At 44.8% G+C, this 10,841-nt stretch overlaps 1 protein-coding gene across 1 annotated transcript in view; it reads right to left on the bottom strand.

Annotated features, from left to right (window-relative positions):
• Window positions 1-10,841, bottom strand: part of Col6a6 (collagen type VI alpha 6 chain) — a 141,469-nt gene that overhangs the window by 67,350 nt on the left and 63,278 nt on the right. Inside the window, exons 12-18 of the mRNA XM_085827969.1 lie at window positions 7,976-8,130; window positions 6,617-6,709; window positions 5,263-5,316; window positions 3,513-3,584; window positions 3,381-3,407; window positions 887-931; window positions 742-795 (exon numbers count right to left, since the gene is read on the bottom strand). Coding sequence (XP_085684095.1) covers window positions 742-795; window positions 887-931; window positions 3,381-3,407; window positions 3,513-3,584; window positions 5,263-5,316; window positions 6,617-6,709; window positions 7,976-8,130 — 500 coding nt within the window. The remainder of the gene's footprint in view (window positions 1-741; window positions 796-886; window positions 932-3,380; window positions 3,408-3,512; window positions 3,585-5,262; window positions 5,317-6,616; window positions 6,710-7,975; window positions 8,131-10,841) is intronic.

Consider the following 10,841-nt stretch of genomic DNA (forward strand, 5'->3'; position numbering starts at 1 on the left):
TCTTAATGTGGTAGCTCCTTCCATGGCCCCAATACCTTTTCCTCCTTGTATCTGGTCATTTCTCACATTAACTGTGAACTGAGATCCAAGCATAGTGGGCACTATTTCTCTCTCTCTCTCTCTCTCTCTCTCTCTCTCTCTCTCTCTCTCTCTCTCTCTGTGTGTGTGTGTGTGTGTGAGTCTGTGTATCTTGTTTTACACAGGGCCTCATTATGTAACCTTGGCTGGCTTGGAACTCACTATGCAGACCAAGTTGCCCACAAACACGGAGAGCTGCCCATCCTTTGCCTCCTGAGGAGTGTGCTAAGATCTAGGGTGGATGCTACCATGCCAGGCCCCTCCCCTAGACTGAGGACTGTGTGGCTCAATGGGACTCAAGAGAAAGAGAAAGGAGTGTTGCTGGAAGAGGTAAATGACCTCAAGGCGCCATGAGAGGCCTTCTGTGTTTCTAGTTGCCCTCCACAGAAAAGCCATGGTCCATGTGCCAAGAAACATGTGTACACTGTACAGACCTGAGTCGAGGGTAGCCATGCTCAGCCCTGAATAGCAGAACCCATCAGACACGTGAAAATTAACGTTCACCACTGTATGTGATGGCTTCATGAATACTTGTCCCTAAGTTAGTCAGTCTATAGCTATAGCCGATGAGCAAGTCTAAGGCAGTTGTTTTACTTATTTATTTATTTATTTATTTATTTATAAACCATGCAGGCTCATAGTTTCTGTGTTTTGAATCTTTACCTGAGATCCCTCGTCACCCCTTTCTCCTCTTCTTCCAGGAATCCCACCGTCACCCTAGAAAATGGAGAAGGGAAAGCTCAAATTCTCATCTTCTCCATGAGAGTCAGCTGAGGAGGGCGTCTGCAGCAGGAGGCAAGCGTTGTACCTGTTCTCCATCTAATCCATCAAGCCCATCTTCCCCGACTTCACCCTGCAGAGACAGATGGGATTAGAACACAGAGCACATCTGTCAGATACACCACCACCAAAACCCAAAACAGTCTCAGGGGTTATGCGGCAGGCAACAGCCTCTGTTAGGCAATGCCTGGGTAATGCTGAAAATTAATTTCAGTAATAGAAGCTGTCATAATAAACAGGGCCTGTCTGACAATGAGAGGCAGAGGTAAGATGTAAATCAAGACACCTTTGAGTTCATAGTTCCCCAGTCAGCATGCCAAATACCAACAAAATGACGGACAGCAAACGCCAGAAGGAATGATGGGCAAGGGGAGCCTCACTCACTGCTGCTGAGATTGCAAACTGCTGTGGTCACTATGGAAACCCACGTGGAGAACTATCAAAAGGGTAAAAATTAAAATCTACCATATGACCCAGCCACACCCCCTTGGTAGGGCCTGGACATCATACTCTATAGTTACTAGCTCGGCCATGCTCAGGGCTGCTCAATCCACAATAGCTAGGAAATGGAAACAACCTAAATGTCCGGTAGCTGACAAATAATGAAACTGTGGCACATACACACTATAGAATACTAGTCAGCTAGAAAGACAAATGGCATCATGAACTGCACGGGAAAATGACAGAGCTAGAAAAGACTGTAGTGAGGGAGGGAACCTGGACCCAGAAAGGCAAATGCTGCGTGCCCTCTCTCATTGGAGGTCCTCACCCCGAATCTTCAGATGTGAGTGAATAGCCTGGAGTGACTACAGAACCCAGGGGAGTAAACGGGACATTGCCAGGATAGGGAGGTTGGGGAGCAGGAGGGCAATAGCAGGGCCTCAGCGATCTGATTAGGGAAATGGGAAAGGGGGGCTCCTTGGGGGAGGGGAGGCAAATACAGAAGGTGGGAGGAGGGCAAGGAAGAGAGCTGGGCACAAGGTACCTGATAGCAGAAATGGGTAAAGGGAGGGTTTTTAGGGAGGGGTAAGGAAGGAAATCCAGGAGGAGGAGGGAAGTGGGCAAAATACGAATAAGGATGTCTGCTAAGGCTGTAAGGAATATTATTAACTATTTGTCAAAATGATCCTATAATATATGTAATTCAGTGTGTAAATATAAATATATAGTTTTGGTGAACTTTTCTCATCTGGGCTGACACTAGTCTCTGCGAGAGCCAAAACCCACCAAAATATAAGCCCAATACCAGACATAAGAAGCCCTTTTTTGAATTGTTGGCCAGGAGATCCTCAAAACATACAGCCTATTGCTATTGTCCTCGCCTGCCCCACAGAGGTGGAAGGTAAGTCCCTATTGCTGAGGACACCATCCATCTCAGACCCAGAGCCCAGAGATGCAGAACTGGAATGACCTGAGTGCCTCCTCCCTAAGGACTAGCCTTCATGGTTCCAGAACACATCGTGTAAGCTTCCAAAGACGGGAGACAACCAACATCCTTGCCAGCTATGATGCCCATGAGCCACCATGACCAGCATGGCACAAGAATTCTAAGGGTGCAGTAGTGGCATGTACACCTTGGTGGTAACCAACAGCTCTCTAACTGTACTTAAGATCTGCTCAACAAGAATGAAGACATGGTACTTGAGACCTAGGCAGCCTCTCAGTGCTAGTGAAGTCATGGATCTTGGTGGAGAATCCACAATTTTACTAACCTAGCAACTCCCAAACAATACTCTAAACATTTATCCTCATGCCCCAGGTAAGTGTACTCCTCACACCTCCCATATATCAAAGAAACTTCCTTGCGGCAACAGAGGCAGCAGACAGAGGCTACTACATAAAGTCACAACCAATCAAAACACAGAGTTTTGAAGCACAGACATAATGGATACACCTACAAAACACTTAAGGCCTTAGGAACATTGTGGGAGAAGGGAAAGGAGGATTGTGAAAGCCAGGAGATCAGAGGATTTGCTGTGAGATTGTGTCTCCTAGTAACACCAGAAGCTATACTCATAAAATCTCACCAACATGACTCCATAAACATGAGTTACACAAGGATAACAGTAATAGAAATGTCAGGATGAATGGAAAGAGCCCGAAATCCTACACAAAGAACTATAGTCAACTAAGAACACAAGCAGGAGAAATCGTGTTCCCCAGAGAAGAGTATAGTAAACTGGTCATCCAACATTAAACGGTCAACTCTGAAAACACATATACAAGGAATATTATACAGACTGAGCAGGCTGTATTTATATGCATGTACATATAGGCTTGCAACAACAATTAACAACAACAACAACAACAAAAAAGAGGCCATGGATTTGAAAGAGAAAGAGGAGCATTATATGAGAGGGTTTGGATGGAAGAAAGGGAAGAGAGAAATACTGTAATAATCTCAAAAAACAAAACAAAACAAAACCTTAAATAAAATAGCTGGTACCAAAAATAAATAAATAAATAAATAAATAAATAAATAAATAAATAAATAAATAAAATGCAGGGCCTGGTGCCATTACCTCTTCTCCACTGAGTCCTCTGGTTCCCTGAAAATGGAAAGGACAGCAGTGTGAGTGTGGGAAATGCAATGGGCTGCCAGGATGACAGACATCACAGAGCTGCGGCGTAGGTAGGGCTTATAGAGTCCTTACCTTAGGCCCTTTGGCACCGAAGCATCCCTTCGTGCCTTGCTCTCCCATTGGCCCAGAGGCTCCTCTTTCTCCCTGAGGAAAAGCAGAAAAGCACACATCCAGATGAGTGTGTGCTAGTGTGATCTGGGATCTGTCCTGGACACCTGACAAGTGGTTTTATTTTATTTTGGTTTTGTTTTTTAAGAAAACATCTGTCTGCTCATGACTTACATTCCGGGACTCCAGCCTATGAAAACAAAGAGTGGAAGTAAATCCGATCTACAGCGATGACAACCCTTTGCTCTGGACGCCACCCGCACACTGCCGGCATGGAGCTTCCCCTTCCCCAGGTGGCCACCACATTGCTCCCTTTAAATCTCCTTACTTCACTCTGCCCTAGGCTAAGATTCAGGACTCTTTGCCCGGTCCCTGTGACTTTAAGACTTTGACCCATGACCTCGGTCTGAGCATCATCACCCATGATGCTGCCTGGTCCTGCTCCTTTGCTCACCCTCACTCACTGTCCATAGCTAGACACCAGTGCATCTTCTTCAGGGGACTTCTACACTGTCCAGCCACACTGACCACCTGCCATTCTGCCAACCCCCAACCCCAACCCTTTGACTCCATTACTGTTTTGAACACATGGGTCCCCTTTGGGGGAGAATAATATTTCCCACATGCTTTAGCCGGAGGAACTCCTTGTTATCCTCTGTGTGTCTGCCCAAGTGTTACCCATTGTTTTGTAACATTTTCTTCTCAGGGTCAACTCCAACCGGGTTGGCCTTCAAGCCACTAGGTTTCTATTCTTGCTCACTATCGTCAACTCCCTGGGCCTCCAGCACAGTCATGGGTAGAACAGCTGGACACACTTCCCTTGTTTGTCTTCTCACTAGTGTGGAAAGGTCCCTAAGTTATTTTTGTTCTGTATCTATTTTTTTTCTCATTTCTGGGGTGCTCACACTGCTAGGGTGCATATGCATTGGATATGTGCATCAGTGGGTTTTTTTTTTTTTTTTTTGGAAACAATGAAGTGATCAGTAAGAAGCTTAAATATGTACTGTCAGACGAATGCATAACTGGGTGCATAAAAGGAAAAAAAGAAGAAAGGGAGAAAAGGGAGATGGGGAAGAGGGAGGATGGAGAGCGGGAGGAGGAAGAGAGGAGGGAGGGAGAAGAGAGGGGAGGAGAGGGCTGGAGAGACCACTCAGTGGTTAAGAGCACTGAGTGCTCTTCCAGAGGTCCTGAGTTCAATTCCCAGCAACCACATGGTGGCTCACAACCATCTGTAATGGGATCTTATGCCCTCTTCTGGAGGGTCTGAAAAGTGCAACATTGTACTCAGGTACATAAATAAATATTTTAAAAAGAGAGAGGGGAGGAGGGAGGGAGGAGAGAGAGGGAAGACAGAAAGGGAGAGGGAGGGGGAGGAGAGAGGGGAGGGGGAGGAGGGAGGGGAGGAGGAAGGAAGGAGGGAAAGGTTTCTGATAAATTATGTGGTGCATTGGTTTAATTACTAAATGACCTGGGCAAATGGCAGGGGTGTGACTCCTAAGGCAGCGAAAATACCTTTCACACCAAGTTAACTGTGCAGCATACGTGGGTAAGTCAGAGTAAGGCGGTAACATAACCACCTCTAAGAAGCAGTGTTTCCCAGGCACAAGGAGGGTCAGGAAAGACCCAAGACGCTGCATCTGAATCCTCAGAGTGTGCTCTTTGTTTCCTTCTTATGTTTGTAGGGATAGGCGAGCTGTAAAGGGTCTTGACTTACAGCAATGCCCTCCTCTCCGAGGTAGCCATCACTGCCTTTGAATCCTGGGGGTCCCTGAAAAAAAAGGAAAGAGGAGAGAACATGAGCACTCCACAGACTGGGAAATGAGAGTCCGTAGGGCAGATCCACTGCTTGGAGGTTACACTTCATGTGCAACGGGAGAGTTTGAAAATGCCCCTGGCTCTCTGAACCTCAAGCTAGTGGCGTTTATACAAACAAAAAGAAAGGAAATCTCCACACAAGTTTCCAGATATTCATGTGGGGGGACAACTGTGGATGTGTGAGAGCATGTGTGTGAATGCATGCATGCATATGAATATGTGCATGTATGTATGTATGCGGGGTGGTAGCTCGTATGTGTATGCATGAGTGTGAACACATACGTGTGCACACATGTGTACACCTGTGATAGTGCACTGACCTTCACTGTCTTCAGGAATACCAACAGAGTCGACATTCCTCTCTAGACAAATATATTTGTTCTTAGCAGACTGGAATTCTCATTCTAGTCTCATCAAAATAACCCTTTCTTTTTGGGGGACCTACTGCTATACATAGAAAACCAAGCCACACACATTTCTTTCTATTCTGGTTCTTGATATATTTTTAAATTCTAGTATCCTCCTTCCATGAGGTGTAAGCATTCCAGAAACAAAGGTTTCTCAGTGGCAGAGCTCTGGTGGTGGTGGTGTTAGTGGGAGCAATACGGCACAGTGGTCACAAATCCAACCCATATGTACAGTAGCAGTATTAAGATCATTAAATGCATCCCATCGTGAGTCTGGACATATTTGAACATGTCCTAATGCCTGAAATAGAATTCTTATGCAAGGATATATAATGTTCCCTGCTTAGATAGTATATGAATTAGTGTTATGAACAAACAAAACTAGACTTCTATGTCCAGGGATGGCAACACTGTCACATTCATTGCTATGGCAGTGGTTTTCTGCAGACTATATACAAGATTGACTTGATTTGAATGTCACTGCCAAGATCAAAAGGAAAAGCTGAAGTGGGTTACTGGTGTGGAAAAAAGCATTCATCATTCAGTGTGAGGATCGCTGGGTTCTACTGCACTACCATCTCTGGCTGAGCACTGGGCTCATCATACGTCCTGATGACTGTGTCTCTTAAAACTCCTTGAAGAACTTCCAAACCATTCTAATCAAGAAGACCAAGGGAAATGGCAACTATCGAATCTGACGTGGGAAGAAGGGTATTACAGTAAATGGACAGCATCCTCTGGAGGCTCCGTCTAGCAGGCAAAACCTCTCTATTTCTACCCCAGCTCATATCTGAAAGGCGTGTTGCAGTTCAAATGGTGCGAGCTGTAAGTCTGAGATAAATTCACCTTTTTTCCTGCTGAGCCTGGATCCCCCATGGCGCCGTCCCCTCCTGTGCACTTGCAGAGCAGACAGCAGCAGGTCCTCTCTGCAACATTGATCTTGGGGGAACAGGACGATAATTATTCGGTAGCATTGATCCCCAAATCCTATACATGATCTCCGCTGTGGGGTCCGCAGTGGCAGAAGCCCTCTTATCAACGTTAAGAGGTCTACTCCCACTTTTGAGTCCTGCCGTCTACCCTGTGAGGAATTCCTGATCAACCCACAAGTGCTCCACCTCTATAGACGGCATCACTTCAGCCACGACCAGTTCACTGCATACTAACTATTAAGGGAATTGCCTCTTGTCAACACACCTCACCCTAGCTTTTGCTCATCGTTGATCACCCTGCATAGTCTGCCCCACGTGCTTTGTTCAGTAAAATGAAGGCATGCTGTACTCTCATGGCTCCATTTATAAAATCTCAGCTTGTTTGTAGCATCAGACTGGGTACTTTGAAACACTGCTTGGAACAGCGTGCCCTGGAAACACATCTAGGAGAGTTTGGATGTGACTTTGGAAATGTCAGTGGCACGCCAACATTTTAGAACCATATGCTACAGAGGGTGTGAGCGTGAGAATATTCTCTTTATGTGATGACCAAAACAAAATTATTTTGTATTTTAAAAATAACATGGTAAAGACACATCTTCTCTAGGCGTGAGACGGTAAAAACAGAACAAGAGCGTGACAGTCTGGCAGAGAGGGGATAGCCCAGGAAAATCCCTCGCTCACTCATAAAGCCCACCAGCTAGGCCCATGAGGTCTAGCTCCTCCCACACTCCCAAGCAGCCTTTGTTGCTCTGCTTGACAACCGCAGTAATTGGGCTGCCATTCACAAGCTGTGCTGGAGGGAGAGAGTACACTTTGAACATCAGAAGCACCATGAGCTGTGATGCTCAGAGCCGCACGGATCCTGAGAACCTGCCGGCCCAGGAAACAGCACGGACCTGTCCATTTCTCAGGTTCATCTTGGTCCACTAGACTCGTGGGTTGATCTGGCCAGCACAGGTGGTGCTGTTTAAGTGTTTATTCTTCCTCTTGCCACTTCGTTTGTCCCAGGAGTGTCTGTCAAACATACTTTGCCCCACTGTACTATATAATCCTTCAAACACCATGTTCTTAGAATGTTCACTAAATTCATAAAGGCCCATCTCATCTTTACTTAAAAGGTCAGCATTAGTTCAAATTCATACTCAGCAAAATTAAACCTGTATACAAGAAAACCAAAGGCTTAAACTTTTGGAACTAAGACTCCAGCCCAGTGGGGGGGGGGGGGCATTTGCTTAAACCCTCCACTCCAGCCTCTTTCTGAGTCACTTACTAGTTGCCTTGACAGCTGACTCCCAAGGTTCCTCATTCCAATTGTGAACTGTGTCCTGTATTCAAATCCTTTCCCAAATTCAATGTAGAGGAGGTCCGCCAGGTCACTGGAATCGGCAGCTCCATCCACAGCAATGGTTATGAGGGCATTCAGGCCTGTTCAACACATTCTCCAGGTGAAGTGGGCTTGCGTCTCTTAAATCATTCGGCAGACTCAAACCACTAGCCTTAGTCCACAGCTGCTCTCCATGGTCTATGTCCTCTAATCCCATGATGCAATGCTAGTAAATAATGGCACAGTACTAAATGAATTAAGCTGGGGGTGCAAAAATGGCAGGATTTCAGAGCTTATTGATTGAAGTGAGCCAGCGAGTTAACCAAAGACCCATCCACATGGCTTGCCCAAGTGCTTTGGAATCCATACATCAAGAAAGTGAATGTTCTACTTTTTAAAAAATGCTTTGTGGAAGGAAGGTTATTAGAGCCACAATGTCAGAATCACCTTGGAGCTTCCTCAGACGTACAGACTTTCCTGAGATAGACACCCACATTGAGTAGCATCTTTCAATAAAACAAAGAGTTGCAGGAGAAGATGATCAGTTTAAAAAGAAATAGGGGATCTTAGACCTTAGTCCATATTTACTGAACCTGAATGTGTATTTAAACAAACCTCCCAGGCAGAGCAGTCGCCTAGCATGTGCGATGCCTGGATTCAAGGCCCAGCTTTGTGTACAAAAACAAACATGTAAACAGAAACAGAAATGTGCGTTTAAGGGCAAGGGAGATGACTCAGCAGTTTAGAGCACTTGCTGCTTTTGCAGAGGGCCTGGGTTTGGTTCTCAGCACCTATATGGTGCCTTGACACCGACTGTAACACACGCAGTTCCTCTTCTGGTCCCTGAAGGCCCCTGCACACAGGTGGGACACATAAACAAAAAGCAGGCACACACACAAATACAAGGAAGGTGGGGGATTCCAATGCCCTTATAAGGAACTGTTGCTCTAGTTGTAACTTTAAGTGGAAACAAATGTTGTTCACTGAGAGCAGCAGCTCATAAGCCTTGGAATTTTATAGATCAGAATATCTCAAATAAACGTGACGGCTTAGGGTAGGGCTGTTTACCAGTGACTGGTTTTGAAAACCAAGTATTAAGGAGTCTGGCAGCCATTCTACATAACAGCTATATTAGCTTTCTTTCATAACTGTGGGGTGCTGGGAGACAGTTAAATGATTTACATGCATTATCTTATTTGCATCCTATTAGGCACACAGATATGATTCAAATCATATTTTACTTTACAGACAAGAGGACCGAGGCTTAGAGAACTGAGGCTCTTGACTTGCTGGTCTCCTTAGGCTTTCATCCAGAGCCTAATTCCAAAGTCTTACACTCAAGGACACTTTAGCAAAAACGTACAGAAGACATAACCATGGAACCAAGGAAACCCCTGCATGTTCTCATTCTCCTGCAAATGCAGGTGACATGATCTGGATGAAATTTGGAGAGGTAAATACCAAAGCAGATAAGGAAATACTCAAGCGCTTTCTCATAGTCAAGGTCCCTTCTTAGGTAAGTCTGAACCGTGTCTTTTGAATGAAGAGAGTAAGGGAGTGAGGTTGGGGGTGGGGTGGGGTGGGGTGGGGTGGGGGCTGTGCAGTAGTGGCTTCGATTGGATTGGAGGAGAGGCTGATACAGTGGTTAGCTGAAGGAAAGGAAGGAAGAAAGGGCTAAATTGGATGGCCAGCTTGTTCTGGTTTGCCTGAGACTTTCCTGGTGTTAGTCCTGTAAAATTCCTGCCCTGTCCCAGACAAACTAGAATAACCGGCTGGTGACCCTTCTAAACTAAGAAGGGGGACAGAGAAGAATGAGTCTGTAGGTGGGCTGGGACAGCAATGCCATGCAGCTGAGTTAGGCATGACCTATGAGGAAGGCATGCTTATGGATCTATTTATAAAAGAATTGCCACATCTGGTTTCCCTTACAAACTTCAGGAAGTGTGAAAATGTGAGCGTTACAAGATCCGGGGGATCATGACATGTAGGAAATATGCATAGAACTATTATTTATGGGTATGATTCTCAGAATTGGAGTATTCAATCACGCTCCCTCCAGACTCATTCACTACATGAGTCACAGGCTTGAGTGCAATATCTTCAGTTGCTAAAAATGAATCAAGGAAGAAAAAAATCTTCAAAAGTGGTGAGAAGGAAGAACCACTTTATGAGGAAATTCCAGCGCATTTGACTTTTAAAACTTAACAGATTCAAACCCCAAACTACATGCATAAATTATAGAGCTACACACTGCTATCAGTTCTTTCTCATCTTGTCTTGTTGCATGATGACTGACTGGTCTTTATGATAGTATGTGATCTTGAACTAAAGCAGCCTAGGTCAAGAGATCATCAATGAATATACATATATATATATACACACACACACATATATATACATACATATATATACACACATATATATATACACACACACATATATATACACGTATATATGAATATATATATATTACATACATGTATAATACACACACATATGCATCTAGGGACAGGGGTACTTCTTGTCCATGTTGAGGTCTATGTGATATTACTGCCATCATTCCTTTATCCCTTTCTCAAAGATTCTAAATTTCTAAGGAATATATATGTGTGAATATATATATATGTGTGTGTGTGTGTGTATCTTCTGAAATTGATACAGATTTTCTATGTCTTTCCTAGGAGATGGAGAAAGAATGGTCTTAGAATTCTAGACATTCTGAAATGCTTCCCAGAAGAGGCTTTTAACACCATTGGCAAGAGATAATATCTCCCTCCCCTATACACACACTCACACATGCAAAGGACTGAAA

The sequence above is a fragment of the Mus caroli genome, unplaced genomic scaffold (genome assembly GCF_978045245.1).
Source record: "Mus caroli unplaced genomic scaffold, Mus_caroli_1 scaffold_11, whole genome shotgun sequence".
Taxonomy (NCBI): Eukaryota; Metazoa; Chordata; class Mammalia; order Rodentia; family Muridae; genus Mus; species Mus caroli.